The sequence below is a fragment of the Oncorhynchus mykiss genome, chromosome 28 (assembly GCF_013265735.2).
Source record: "Oncorhynchus mykiss isolate Arlee chromosome 28, USDA_OmykA_1.1, whole genome shotgun sequence".
Classification (NCBI taxonomy): domain Eukaryota; kingdom Metazoa; phylum Chordata; class Actinopteri; order Salmoniformes; family Salmonidae; genus Oncorhynchus; species Oncorhynchus mykiss.
In genome coordinates, this window is record NC_048592.1 from 24,783,408 (window position 1) to 24,799,121 (window position 15,714).

At 46.4% G+C, this 15,714-nt stretch overlaps 1 protein-coding gene across 9 annotated transcripts in view; it reads left to right on the forward strand.

The window, feature by feature from the left end:
- The window catches only part of LOC110508784 (partitioning defective 3 homolog), a 227,961-nt gene that overhangs the window by 95,923 nt on the left and 116,324 nt on the right, over positions 1–15,714 (forward strand). For 4 of the 9 annotated variants that reach the window (XM_036966639.1, XM_036966637.1, XM_036966638.1 and 1 more), the window contains exons 5-9: positions 478–621; positions 12,331–12,425; positions 12,949–12,960; positions 13,456–13,539; positions 15,329–15,454. In XM_036966639.1, the coding sequence (XP_036822534.1) occupies positions 478–621; positions 12,331–12,425; positions 12,949–12,960; positions 13,456–13,539; positions 15,329–15,454 (461 nt within the window). The remainder of the gene's footprint in view (positions 1–477; positions 622–12,330; positions 12,426–12,948; positions 12,961–13,455; positions 13,540–15,328; positions 15,455–15,714) is intronic. The other 5 variants (XM_021589600.2, XM_021589604.2, XM_036966641.1 and 2 more) reach the window with 4 other exon arrangements.

Here is a 15,714-nt window from a genome sequence, read left to right on the forward strand (position 1 = left end):
CCCCTAAGTGTACTGTATGTAGACGTACTTAGCAAGGGCCCCCCACGCTAACAGTGTTTATAGCCTTTGTCTTTAAAGGGAAACTTTGGGATTATGTAAATGAAACCCTTTATCTACCTCCCCAGAGTCAGTTTGAAGGAAGTTGTGTGCAGTTTGAAGGAAGTCACTTACTAGCTCTAGCGCAATTGCTAGCTAGCGTTAACACAGTGACTGGAGGTCTATGGTATCTGCTACCTCCCTTCATACTGGACATACAAATAAAGTGATATGCACAAGTTCATCTTACACTGGGGAAATACATAAAGGGCCTCTTACACTGGGGAAGTACATAAATGGCCTCATTGCCAAAATCCTGAAGTATCCCCTTAAGGGATGGTTTCCCAGACCCAGATTAAGCCTAGCGTATAGTACGACTAGGGATAATCTGTGTCTGGGAAACCAGCCCTAAGATTCTTGTTTGTTCCTTTGTCTATCCAGGGTAAGGTTGTGGACACGTACCGTAGTCTCCCCCGTGACTCAGGGACCTGGGCAAACCAGAGAGAGTTCCAGAGAGAGACGGCCCGCTCCTCCCTGAGCGCCAACCACCCCATGGTAGACCGCTGGCTGGAGAGACAGGAGCAGGTAGCACCACACACTGTACTGTACATGCAAACCTGGTCACATTAACATTATGTATATTTGAGTCATTTAGAAGACTGTATTATCCAGAGTGTGGGGGCCCTTGCTAAGTACGTCCCGCGCTCTCTGCGCCCTCGCTCTCTGCGCCATCTGCGTCCTCGCTCTCTGCGCCTTCGCCCACTGTGCCCCTTGTCCTCTGTGCCCCTTGCCCTCTGCGCCCCTTGCCCTCTGCGCCCCTTGCCCTCTGCGCCCCTTGTCTCTGCGCCCTCGCTGCTTCGCTCCCTCTCCTCCATGTAAACCATGGCATTAGCTGACAGAATGAGTTCAGATGTTCATCTGTCTGTGGGCGCTGGGCCGACTGAGCTGCTCTGCTGTGGAGAAGCCACATTGACGACAACTGGTGGGTCTGTATCCAAAATGGCACCCTATTCCATATAATGGACTTATTTTGACCAGCTCTGGTTGAAAGTAATGCACTATGTAGTGACTAGGGTGCTATTAAGGACACAAGCCGGAAGTTCATAGCCTAGGATGTTTCTCATAATAGTGATCGTCATATAACTTCTTTCTTCCGACCGTTCATTTATTTTGTCAGCGCCATGAGATATGAGCTGATTTTAAAAGGACATGTGGAGCCATGAACGATTTAGTCACTCCATTAATCAGACTGGACTGGAGAGGCATCTTCCAACAGATGTCTGTATTCTATAGGGCTGTAGCCATCACCGTGAAGGGTGTCAGTGGTTGTATCACAAATAATACCCTATGCCCTATTTCATGCACTTCTTTTGACCAGAGCCTTATGGGCCCTGTCTAAAGTAGTGCACTATATAGGGAATAGACTGCCATTTGGGAAGAATCAAGTGGCGCTGCTTTCTCACTGCTGTAAGTGTTTGTTCAGATTTTTTTCAGAGGGGAAGGATGGAGAGATGTTGAAAGTTGGGAGAAATGTCTTGTTTGTCCAGTGATGGAACTCCGTGAAAGTCATTGAGGTTCTGAGAATGCTCTGAAAACTCAAACTGAGTTTGTGATGTGAATCCTGAAATGTTATCTCCTTCATCCGCTCTGGCAACAGGTACTGTTGCTGTGGCAACATGAGAGCGCAGAGATCTGTGTGTGTGTTCATAAATCTGTCATGTGTTTTAATGAGCCACAGCTGGCAGTGCAGGAGCAGGGTGTAATGACCACTTCTCTTGCCAATCTGAAGAAGGACTACATGGGCGACAGTGTGTAAAAAAAACACTTTGTAGGGTCTGTTTTTGTATGCTTGAATACACTTCTTGGTAATGACCGACCACTTCTCACAGCAGACAGAGTATCTCACAGCCAATCTGATGGGGGATCACTTGGATGACAGTGTGGAGAAAACACTATGGTTGTGTCCTAAATGACACCCTATTCTCTCTATAGTGCACTACTTCTGACCAGGACCCAAAGGGGATTCAATACACTTTTTGGTGTGCTTGAATACACTTACTATCTATAAAGTATGGGTGCATATACATTATTGCGTGTGAGTGTCTGGCTCAACATAGATAGCAGAGCTTGAGACTTTCAATTCAATAAAAAAAAATCTATTGAACACCATCATGCAATGTGAACTGTCTCTTTGGCCGGAGTATTGCAGTAACAGCCAGTCCACACACACACACACACACACCCCCAGATGAAAGAGGAGATGCCTGTACAATACCCAATGCCCACCCATATCTTGTTCGCTGCTGTAATTGGAATTCTTTAGAAATGAATATTTATAAGAAATGGGCTTTGGCTTCTCACTTGTATCAGTATTGGCTGAGGTTAGCGTGGATGTGCTTGGTTGCCCCTGGCTGTATACGCTTCATGCAGCTCCTGAATGAATGTTACACATGCAATCCATGTCAGGCGAAAAAAGATACCACCACCGTTCCATGGATTTACCTAATCATCATTCTGTCCGGTTTGTCCTTGTCCATTAGGCCATTGTGTGTATCCATGTCCTTTGTCATGGTTGGACTTGGTTTAGTGATCGGTGCATTAGTTAACCACAGGGGAGATGAGAAGCCTGTTTCACACAGCCGTACAAACAGTAGGTTAATCATCACTGCTGGCTAACTACATGCAGTAGAAACTGCTAGCTAGGGTCCCTCCAGCACTCCCTGATGTCCTGCACACTACAACAAAGATGGGGAAGTCCCTCAGGTGGCACTGGTGCAGAACAGAAGCCTACAGTCACCTGGTTTGTTATGATAAATCATGTGAAGCTAGGCCGTGGAGCCATAAATCATGGCTAATGGAGCTGCTTCAGGAGGATGTGCTGCTGGCTTCCTGGTAGCTAGCGGTGGAGGTGTTTGTATGAGGCTTAATAAGACAGTTGAGGGTGATTGGTCGACTTCTTGTCTTGGCCACTGGGGACCACAGCTCCATAAGCCCATACAGATACTAGAGAGGTACTAGAGTTCTTCTCCGTACGCCCATAGAGCCCAGGGCTCTTCTCCGTACGCCCATAGAGCCCGGGGCTCTTCTCCGTACCAGTAGGTGCTGCTGTGGCCTCAGGATTGTGGAGTACTTAATGGGGGAGTGGTATTATTTGTTCTAGGTTACTCTCACTCTGACTCTCTCTTTTTCCTTCTTATGCTCTTGCTCTCTATACTGTCTCTCTCTCCCCTCCGTGCTGCATCTCAACCCTTGCTTTTCTCTGAGAACCTCTCATTTGCTTGCTCCTCTTCCCCTCTCCTACCTCACCTCATCTCTCTCTGGTCTCCATGGCTGCACCGACCGTACTAGTATCTCGCCGTCGTTCTCTCATCTTTCTCCTCTCCCTGTGAGCTTTGTTCTCTTTTGTTTTAATGTGACACCCCCGCTGAGCAAGATGGGAGTTCCAAGGCTGGTCTCTCCCTGAGGGTCCACTTCTAGCAGAGAAAGACACCTGGGAATTTCTCCCTCCCAGAGGCATTGTGCATATTGTCGCGGCATTCAACCCCACAACACGCTAATTACAACACTAATTAAACCCCCTAGCAATCAATACACTGTTAATGATTTCCAGAAACCATTCTTCAGATTTGTGATTGTCAATACCTGAATGAGAGGAGAACAGGACACTGTTAAATGTGAACAGGGGAACGAGAGCAGGAGAGCAGGACACTGTTAAATGTGAACAGGGGAACGAGAGCAGGAGAACATGACACTTAAATGTGAACAGGGGAACGAGAGCAGGAGAACAGGACACTGTTAAATGTGAACAGGGGAACGAGAGCAGGAGAACATGACACTTAAATGTGAACAGGGGAACGAGAGCAGGAGAACAGGACACTGTTAAATGTGAACAGGGGAACGAGAGCAGGAGAACAGGACACTGTTAAATGTGAACAGGGGAACGAGAGCAGGAGAACAGGACACTGTTAAATGTGAACAGGGGAACGAGAGCAGGAGAACAGGACACTGTTAAATGTGAACCGGGGAACGAGAGCAGGAGAACAGGACACTGTTAAATGTGAACCGGGGAACGAGAGCAGGAGAACAGGACACTGTTAAATGTGAACAGGGGAACGAGAGCAGGAGAACAGGACACTTAAATGTGAACAGGGGAACGAGAGATGTCCTTTATCCTTTTGTGTTTTATAATTGGTTTAAACAGGAGTAGTACTATCAAAGGTAGCGCCAAAATGCCATCTATATCATTAGAACTAATACTCACTTTGACACGATGCAGTGCCCTGGCATGATACCACTTAGTATGGGCCCCTGACTGTGTAACACAAATATAAAAACAGTGCTTGCCGTTCTGTCCTTCTGATTTCCATTCTTACAAGAGCATTACCAGTCGTCAGACCGTGTCTCCCCACAGACGGGACGAGCCCAGTGATATCTGTATCCAGCCCAAATTCAATCCGCAAATGCTGGTTTGTATCCCAAATGGCACCCTATTCCCTTTAGAGTGCACTACTTTTGACCAGGACTCATAGGGCTATGGAGGGGTAGATGTCTGAGAGGGGTGCTGAGGTTGAAGAGCTGCTGTCGTACCTTCACCACGGTCTATTGAAGGCCGAGGTGTAGTCAATAAACAGCATCCTTCTTGTCCTGGTTGAGGGCAGTGTGCAGTGAGTGCGTTGGCAATTGCGTTGTCTGGATCTGACGGGCGGTAGGTGAATTGGAGAGGGTTGAGTGTGTCAGGGAGGATGGAGGTAATGTGGTCTTTGACTAGCCTCTTGAAGTACTTCATGATGAACGAAGTGATGCTACAGGTCGGTAGTCGTACAGTTACTTCTTGGGCACAGGGATGATGGTAATCATTTTGAAGCAGGTGGAGACAACGGCCTGTGCTAGAGAGATTGAAAATGTCCCAAATCACAATACCTAACTGGTCTGCACATCTTCCAAGGGCGCGGCTAGGGATGCCGTCTGGGCCAGCAGGCTTGCGAGGGTTAAGATGCTTGAACGACTTCCATACGTTCTCCGTGGAGACCGTAAGGACGTAGCCCTCATTGTCTTCAGGGGCTCTCCTCGGCAGATCAGTCGTTGTTGTTCGAAGCGTGAGAAAAAGGTGCTTCGCTCGTCTAGTAGGGTGGCATTGATGTCCACGGCGTGACTAGCTTTCTTTTTGTAGTCGTTAGAAGATCATTAGAAGCCTTGCCACATATGCTGAATTGTCTTGGAGTAGGAGTGCTGATCAAGGATCCGAGCCCCCCTGTCTGTATTTGCTACAATCTAAAAGGCACGTCTGATCCTGAATCCTTGCACTCTGAGTCTTTATGGACTGCTTGACGCTATAGCTGAACAGAACCAACTCTATTGAAAAGTGGGGAGCCACAAAGGTGAAATTCCTTCACTTTTAAAGAAAGAAGTTGGTACCATTATAAGCATACTATCATAACCTAGGATAAATGTGACTCCACCAGCCTTTTCTCTAATGAGGAAAAAAGCTGTAGTTTCTCTATCTTCTGCTAGCTCCAAGACTGCCATGCGTCTTCCCTGCTAGCTCCAAGACTGCCATGCGTCTTCCCTGCTAGCTCCAAGACTGCCATGCGTCTTCCCTGCTAGCTCCAAGACTGCCATCTCACAGGACTAGTTGTGTGGGTAATAGGCCTCTTGTGAAATTTGTTTGCTTTTTCTTTCTTGCGATCTCCCCCCCAGCTTTCAGTTGTCACCATTTTTGTAAGTCTCTTATTAGCCTGACATTTTTTGTTTTATGGAACATTTTGTTTAACAAGTCAGTTAAGAACAAAGTCTTATTTACAATGACGGCCTAACCCGGACGACACTGGCCCAATTGTGCACCTCCTTATGGGACTCCCCAATCACGGCCGGTTGTGGTACAGCCTGGATTGAACCAGGGTCTGTAGTGATGCCTCTAGCACTGAGATGCAGTGCCTTAGACCGCTGTGTCACTCGGGAGCTTGTTCCTGCCTGTAACACAATGTTACTCTGATATACCACTGCAATCGAACTTTAGCAAGTGCTTTATGTTAACCAACTAACACTGAAGTGACCTTTGTTGCTTTACGGCTAATCTGTAGATTAATTTCTTAAATATGCAGGGGCCATTTCTGTTGCAGAAATCAACTAGATTCAGCCACGGGACATTTTCTTTCTTGAGCGGACTGTCGGGGGGCCGGAACATAATTACAAATCATTTGTAGACTGCAAATTGACCACAAGAAGCCCAAACAGTAATGTTTGACCTAAACCTTGTTTACATTTCTGTATGATCATGCGTGTGTCTAATATCTGTGGGAATACTTGGCAACAGATTTCTTGAATTTAAGTGACTTGGAGCTGATTTCCTGGTGTTTTTACGGAATTGTGTGTCCAACAATGAATATTTGGAAAAAAAGCAGAACTTGGGCCAAATAAAGGCCCATGGGCAGCCAGTTGGGGAACCCTGTTCTATTGTCACCTCAGTGTAGCGTGTGTATTCTGCTTACGTATATATTTATTCCTCCTCCCCATTGTGTGAAACTATGCATTCATTGTTCTGTTTCATCTTCACCTTGGCTGGCACACACAAGCCTGTTAATTCCTGTTCAGTGTTGTCAGTGTTCGATGTGCTCAGTGGAGTGAGAAATGGCTCCCTCCATGCAAACAGTCTCACACCAGCTTCATTACCACAGTAGAGACACTGTATGTGTCCCAAATGGCACCCTAATCCCTTTATTGTTCACTTCTTTTGCGTAGAACCCTACAGGCCTGGTCAAAATTTGTGCACTGAATACAGAATAGTGTGCCATTTGGGACAGAGGCACAGCGGACTCGGAGACCGTAAACACTTCTGGAATTCACACATTAACAGGTGGAAACAATGCAATATACTACATTTAGTCAGGTTGAAATCAATACAGCTCCAAATGTAAACACATGATTATGCTATTTATTTGTACTGCGCATATATAACTACAGAGAGCCATGATTACATGGAACTCTATTCCACATCAAGTAACTCATGCCAGCGGTAAAATTAAAATAGTTAAAGTAGATTTTATGGAACAGTGGGGATTGTCAAGCAACACAAACAGGCACAAACGCACAGACGATAACATATGCACTATACACACACGTACACATGTATTTTGTGTTGTAGAATAGGGGCCTGATGGCACACACTTAATGTGAATGTATTGTATAACAGCCTTAACAAATACAAATGTGTGTGTGATCCCACCCAACTTTCAGAGATGATCAGGAAGCTCTTATGAAGGATCCCACCTTCTCAGACTCATTAGTTGTGTGTGTGTGTGTGTGTGTGTGTGTGTGTGTGTGTGTGCATTCCAGCTCCTGCAGTGCCTCGTGTCTCATATGTTTCCAATTACGCTGTGTCCTGTACCCCCCAAACACAACATAAACCGCTGCTATGTGTTGGACCATGTTGATTGTTGTAAAAAATAAGCAATGCAGGTATCAGGGAAGGAGTATACTTATAGCAGGGCTGTCCTGTGGTAGTCAGTCTGTCAGAGGAAACCGTTAAAATGGGTTTATGTATAAACCAGCTCTCTCTACAAGGAACTTGCAGTGTTTTCTTGTTGCAGTGTTTTCTACTTTCTACGTCCATTAAAACAGCATTTAACATTTAATTGTATTTGTCACATGCTCTGAATACCGTGAAATGCTTACTTTTACAAGCCCTTAACCAACAAAGCCATTTGAAGAAAATAGAGTTAAGAAAATATTTACTAAATAAGCTAAAGTAAAAAATAAAACATTTTTAATAAGTATCACAATACAATAATGAGGCTATATACAGGGGTATTGCTATGCAGATTCATATCCGGTGTGTCATGTTGGTATTTAGTCCGTAACCTCCTCTCCCCTTGCTCCGTCGGTGATCGTATGGATATCTCCTCTCCCCTTGCTCTGTCGGTGATCGTATGGATATCTCCTCTCCCCTTGCTCTGTCGGTGATCGTATGGATATCTCCTCTCCCCTTGCTCTGTCGGTGATCGTATGGATATCTCCTCTCCCCTTGCTCCGTTGGTGATCGTATGGATATCTCCTCTCCCCTTGCTCCGTCGGTGATCGTATGGATATCTCCACTCCCCTTGCTCCGTCGGTGATCGTATGGATATCTCCACTCCCCTTGCTCCGTCGGTGATCGTATGGATATCTCCTCTCCCCTTGTTCTGTCGGTGATCGTATGGATATCTCCACTCCCCTTGCTCTGTCGGTGATCGTATGGATATCTCCTCTCCCCTTGCTCCGTCGGTGATCGTATGGATATCTCCACTCCCCTTGCTCCGTCGGTGATCGTATGGATATCTCCACTCCCCTTGCTCCGTCGGTGATCGTATGGATATCTCCACTCCCCTTGCTCCGTCGGTGATCGTATGGATATCTCCACTCCCCTTGCTCTGTCGGTGATCGTATGGATATCTCCTCTCCCCTTGCTCTGTCGGTGATCGTATGGATATCTCCTCTCCCCTTGCTCTGTCGGTGATCGTATGGATATCTCCTCTCCCCTTGCTCTGTCGGTGATCGTATGGATATCTCCTCTCCCCTTGCTCTGTCGGTGATCGTATGGATATCTCCTCTCCCCTTGCTCTGTCGGTGATCGTATGGATATCTCCTCTCCCCTTGCTCTGTCGGTGATCGTATGGATATCTCCACTCCCCTTGCTCTGTCGGTGATCGTATGGATATCTCCTCTCCCCTTGCTCTGTCGGTGATCGTATGGATATCTCCTCTCCCCTTGCTCTGTCGGTGATCGTATGGATATCTCCTCTCCCCTTGCTCTGTCGGTGATCGTATGGATATCTCCTCTCCCCTTGCTCTGTCGGTGATCGTATGGATATCTCCTCTCCCCTTGCTCTGTCGGTGATTGTATGGATATCTCCTCTCCCCTTGCTCTGTCGGTGATCGTATGGATATCTCCACTCCCCTTGCTCTGTCGGTGATCGTATGGATATCTCCTCTCCCCTTGCTCCGTCGGTGATCGTATGGATATCTCCACTCCCCTTGCTCCGTCGGTGATCGTATGGATATCTCCTCTCCCCTTGCTCTGTCGGTGATCGTATGGATATCTCCTCTCCCCTTGCTCTGTCGGTGATCGTATGGATATCTCCTCTCCCCTTGCTCTGTCGGTGATCGTATGGATATCTCCTCTCCCCTTGCTCTGTCGGTGATCGTATGGATATCTCCTCTCCCCTTGCTCTGTCGGTGATCGTATGGATATCTCCTCTCCCCTTGCTCTGTCGGTGATCGTATGGATATCTCCACTCCCCTTGCTCCGTCGGTGATCGTATGGATATCGCCTCTCCCCTTGCTCTGTCGGTGATCGTATGGATATCTCCACTCCCCTTGCTCCGTCGGTGATCGTATGGATATCTCCACTCCCCTTGCTCCGTCGGTGATCGTATGGATATCTCCTCTCCCTTTACTCTGTCAGTGATCGTATGGATATCTGAAATGGATGCTCATGAATTAAGTGGATTTACCGACAGAGCTCATTGTAATTTTGAGAGTAGAGAAATCTAATGTTGCGCCTCCGTATTGTTATTGCTCTGCTGCTGTTGCTCTGAAAAAGGCTTAGCTGGATGTTTTATCTTTTGGCTTTTTCTCCACTCTCATTGCCTGTTTTATATACAGACAGTACACCAGGCAGTCCTTAGCTTTACACTACCTCAGACTGGGTGGGGGGGGGGGGGGGGCATTGTCATGTCAGCCTCAGCAGTTTCACCCATCCACCAGGAAAGTGGTTACATGCCTTGCATACTGGTAAGAGCCACTTAACAAAACCGCAACGATGAGGCCTATCTCAGATAATCGCAATGACTTGAGTTGACACTGACAGTCCTACTACACTTAGACTGCGTATCTTAAATCTATCCCCTCTCAATTCTTAGACCGTTTATGAGAATAATTGAATGACGTGATGGGTGTAGTTGAATGTCGTGGCAGGTGTATTTGAATGTCGTGGTAGGGGTAGTTGAATGTCGTGGCAGGGGTAGTTGAATGTCGTGGCAGGGGTAGTTGAATGTCGTGGCAGGGGTAGTTGAATGTCGTGGCAGGTGTAGTTGAATGTCGTGGTAGTTGAATGACGTGGTATAGGGCTCCTATATGATCCTGTGGGAACCTGGAACTCTGTGTATACATATCACATTTCCCAGAAATGGACCCTGAGGGGTTTCCTGAGAGGGGTCACCCAGTCACTGACCCAGAACCTGTTTGTCCAGTGTGTCTCTGTCAAGACTCTGATTGTGGATGAGGAGCATTGTGCTCGCCCAGTGTTTCCTCCTGTTATGAAAACATGGCAGCGAGGCAGGATGGACATATGTGACTCTGGACAGGACAGAAGATGTAGTGGGGTTAAGTGTAAAGGACATTCAGGATAGTCACCTGGGCTAAGAGCATATGTCCAAGTTCCACGTTTACTCCATGTCCTGTGGGTAATGTATGTGTGTTGTGTTTCTTTCTTGTGTCTGTGTCCGTAAACAATCAGCTGTCCATTTCCAGCGGGAGCACACTTCATTAAAGTGCACTTTGGCCGTCTGCTACACGGTCCACTTCATTCACACTGAGATGGATTTTACTATTAAAATGTAATGAGCCCACAGGCCCGAGTGCCATTGTGGCCAAGACACTCGCACTAAGATGAGGAAACAAACAATGACTCAGCTGAAAAATAAAATATGTCCTGTCCTGTGGCTTTCTCAAATGGCCCCCTATTCCCTATATAGTGCACTACTTTTAACTAGAGCCCTAGGAGCTGTCTAAAGCAGTGCACTATAATGGGAATAGGGTGCCATTTGGGCCACGACCTTGCCCTACCTACCCGCCTGTAGCCTGTCTTCCCAGTAGCCATTAACTCCAAGCCCAGCCCTGAATTATAGATGTGATGATCTAACCACTTGGTTAGAATGGGAGGATATGTACAACCTGATGTCACAGGAGGGGCTAGTGCCATAGTGCAGTTAAGTGACTTTTGAACAGTTATTTGGTTGATGTTGTATTAATCAAATGTGAGATCTTCAAAGCACATCTTGTACTGTAGCTGTCTGTGTTGTAGGGGCATTTTTTAATGTGTTTTAGTGCAAACAAAACCATTTGATTCACTCAAGTCACTCCAAACCAACATGAGCTAGTATAGGCAGTTTGTTTGTCATGAGGCCCTATACCCCCGAGCCAGTCGTTTACTGATGGAAAACTGCCACTGTCCCCTCAACATTTTCTGTCACCTCAGTGTCCCTGCGCCTTACCTGGGGGGAGAGACACTGATGCATCCCAAATGGCACCCTAGTCCCTTTAGAGTGCACTTTCTTTTGACCAGGGTCCAGCCGGCCCTGGTCTAAAGTAGTGCACTATAAAAGGAATAAGGGGCCATTTGGGACTCAGCCTGTGATGTTGGAGAGCCAAGTCGAACCCCACTGTGCAATTCAGGAAATGGAATTGTCACTCGATGAATAAAACAAAAGTCCATCGAAGGAGCTACTATTGAAATGTGGCCGTGTGACTTTCCTCCTGTATCTGTGGTGATGAATGTGATTCACATGCTCTTCAAGGAGCATAGTGTTGTCTTGGGGAATAGAATGACCTTTTCATAAATATCTCCCTTTCTATGTCTACACCATGCAAGAATTGTCATGTACGTGTAACCCACAGTGTCCCAAACCGTTTTCCTCTTGTTTAGAAACTCATTCACAACCTGTTAAGTATAGGACACGACTCCTATGAGACATGCTCTGTAGCCACTGTGATCCTGTTGTGAAGGAGACCAATAGGACTGGATTACCGGTGTACTGCAGCCCTCCACTGTACGTCGTCGCCCCCCCCTCGCAGCAGCAAACAGTGCACTGTCATGGCAACCGTACAGGGAACTGTGGCGATGTGTTCATTTTCATACTGATGAGGCGAGCTGTTGCTGCCGTTGCCGCGGCTCCTCTGCCTTCTCCAGTATCACCATGAAATTTTAATGACCCTGTCTAGTCCACCATCTCTCTTTCTCTCTCTTACTCCTTGTTCTCTCACTCTCTCTCTCGCTCTCACAATAGGAATCAGTCCTGAACATTTGTTCAGGTTTTAATAGTGGCATAGGCTGTAATGGGTGCTCATATGCAGGTTACCCGTCTTATGTCATGTTGTCTGCGTACCATTTTTTTGTGACTCATTTCAGCCAGTGTGGAATGGACCATCTTTCAATGTCTGTGCCAATGAGACTCGGGAGGCTTGGTTTGATAAGATGCTCATGTTGCAATCAGAGATCCATAGAATTACATGACTTCTAGGTTGTTGTCTTGTTTTGCAGGAGGAGGGGGGGCACGGGGAGGAAGAGAACGGCAGGATCCAGCCGGTTGGCCGAGCTGACTCCTGTATGGCCCACACCCCTGTGAGGTCACTGGAGTAAGTTGTCCAATTACAGATAGAGGACTACGTCCCAAGTGGCACCCTTTTCCCTTTATAGTGCACTACTTTTGACCAGAGCCTTGTGGATCCTGGTCAGAAGTAGTGCACTATATAGGGAATAAGGTGTCATTTGGGATTCATCCAGAGCTTCTGTCTCAACGTAACCACCTCTCTGATCACCTGACATTGATCCCTAACAAGTACAGGAATAACATTAATCTGTAGCAGTGGAATGAGTACCAGTTAACTACCTACCTCTAAGCTGAACCTAACACTTCTGATCTTATATTGTATTCTCCATGTAATCATTTATTGTCAAGAGTCTTAGATTTAGGCCAATAAATATTGCATTCCACAAGTTTGGAGATAATCTTTTTAAACCCCTGGCTAATGTTCTTTTAAGGAACTTGAGCATAAACCAAATGTCATCATAACCATAAAAGGTACCATGTACTGATCCATTGTCATGGTGATAGTAATAACACTCGTTTTCTAACTGTCATCTCTTTCATGCCATCAGTCTAATCTTCAGGTACAGTATGTTATTGATATTATTTCGCCCAAAAAGGAAGGCGTCCTCGCCTCCTAATAGAATACAACTATATTTTTATGCAAATAACCTTTGTCCTAAAGGTAATAGAAACACAGCTACTAAGCACCAATCTATGGAAACTCGAGGGGTTAGAGGTCAAAGAATACAAGTACAACACTATTTTTTTTAAAGGAATTTGATAGTTTACTTGTCTCAGATTTCCCTATAAAAATCCTATGTGATAGACTGTCTGAAGGTCAAGACATAAGATATGATATGTATATGTAGTGTGTATGGAAACCTCCCTTGACGCTCCTTAGAACTGGGTTCTGAATGATGCGTTTCTGTCACCTGGGATGTTGGGAGAAACCAAAACCTGGCGTAATGCTCATCCCTAGTGGTTTATTCATTTCTTCCTGCTCTATTTGTTGTTGTTTTTCTCCCCTTCCTGATTTCCATGTGGTTTCACCCCTCCCCATCCTCATTGTCTCACAGTGACATTGTAAAGCTGGTAGAAGTGTCCAATGACGGTGGGCCCTTGGGAATCCATGTAGTGCCTTTCAGTGCCCAGGACCGCAGGTAAAGCCCTCCCACTACAGCCACCACTGGATAGGCAGGCAGCAGGCTACTTACGCTACGCAGGCATAACACTGTCACGATTAAGGAGGGGGGAGAGAGAGTGAGAGGGAAGGAGGGGGGAGTGAGAGGGAAGGAGGGGGGAGAGAGAGAGAGCGCGAGCTTAGTCTGCTATGGCACCTGCATCCTCATGTGACCCAGTAAAACAAACACTCTCTCACACACACACACACACACACACACACACACACACACACACACACACTCCCCCTACACATGGACCTACGCAACATGCATGTCATGCTCACATCATGAAGTGATTAGCTAGTTTACAGTGATCAATCAGGATTGTTCAGTGCTTGCAGGTGACTGTCATGTTCCTCCGTCACTCCTGTCTGAAGTATTTCCTTGATGTAAAGGTTGTACTCAGCAGTCCTATACACATTTACAGTCCACACACGTCTCTGTTAGAAGATGTAATGGAATAATTGATTTAATGGTCCAGCTCTTTCACATATGTCCACTAGCACAGAGCTAGGTTTACAATTCCTAGCCTGGTCCCAGATCTGATTGTGCTGTCATGTCAACTCCTTGTCATGCCAAACATGACAAGGTGTGGCAAGGATTGGCATGATGGCACAAACACGGGTACCCAGGCTAGCTTATTCGCTACTGATTCAGAGGAACTTCCAACTAGAAGTTCTGGAAAACATATTTTGTTATAATGAATCTGTGTTTAAACATACCTGTGAACAATAAGTATTATTTTAATAGTTCTAGCACTTTATGGTAATTTGTATGATTTTGGATGACCTACTCTGTATGTTTAGTGAAGTCAGCATTGTATAGCAGTCAGGAAGCCCGAGGCATCTTGCTACTGTATGGAGGGTTACTGGTTTCTCTGACAGCTGTCACAGCTGAAGACTTCCCAAACTCACATGTGATGGAGCAGCATTTCTCTAATTCCTACATGTTACTGTAGATTTAACTGTTTTCTCTGTCAGAACGCTAATGGTCTATTTGTTTTGCATAAGGCAGCTCAGTCAGGAGCAAAACTTTGCATTCAGGTAGAGAGAACGGGCACACCTAGCTACAGTAACTAGACCTATGCTGTTTTAGACGGGCACTTTCATCTAGACACCAAAATTACTACTGACAAACATAACGCCACCAACTTAATAATAATTTATTTGAATTTATGTAACGCTTTTCTACCAACTGAGGTACTCAAAGCGCTTTACATAGTAGGGAGAATTTCACCTCATCCACCCCCAAAGTGAGGCACCCACCTCAGTGATTCATGGCCACCATTTCTGTGCCAGAACGCTCACCACACATCAGCTATCAGGTGGAGAGATGAGGAGTGACATGCCGATTAGGAACGAGGGGGATGACTAGGTGGCCAGAATGGAATGTGACCAGGTTGGGAATCTAGCCAAGACAGTGTCTCATATCTCACTTCCACTTTACACTTTGCATGAATTAAAACCTTACACCAATCAGTGTTAGCCTGTAAACTAAGTAAGGATGCAGATGACATGGAGGACATGTTGCTTATCTCTTCGTTATGAGCCTATGCATGTATCCAAAATGGCTCTAGTGCACTACATAGGGAATAGAGTGCCATTTGCAACACACCTTATTCATGTAGAGCCTAGGTGTTTGCTGGAGCTTCAGTAGTCCTCCCCTTTCCAGGCCTGCTCTGTCTACCCCAACAACCATATTGAACCCTAAGGCCTCCTCCACAGCTGCCAGCCGCATTACACCAACGTCTGCTTCTGAATGTTTCCAGGACTCTCGGCTTGTTGGTCAAGCGCCTGGAGAGGGGAGGCAAGGCGGAGCAACATTGTCTGTTCCAGGAGAATGACTGCATCGTACGCATTAATAATGGAGACCTGCGAAACATCCGCTTCGAACAGTAAGACGCCTGTACCTACCGACCGGGACCACCGGTCCTGAGCCCCCCTCCACTCCCTGCCAGCCCTCCCCTGCTCCTCTCCCTTACTCTCCACTGCCATGTCTTCTAACCAAAGCATGGCCTCTGCTGCTTTCTGTTGCTAAGCTAACCCCATTCCTGTTTGATGATTCCTAAGTCGTTCCTACTGTAGGATCTTGGTAATATGGAGGCTGCCTGCCATTCCTCTCAGCCTCTGTCCTCTCCATACTTGCAATCCTTTC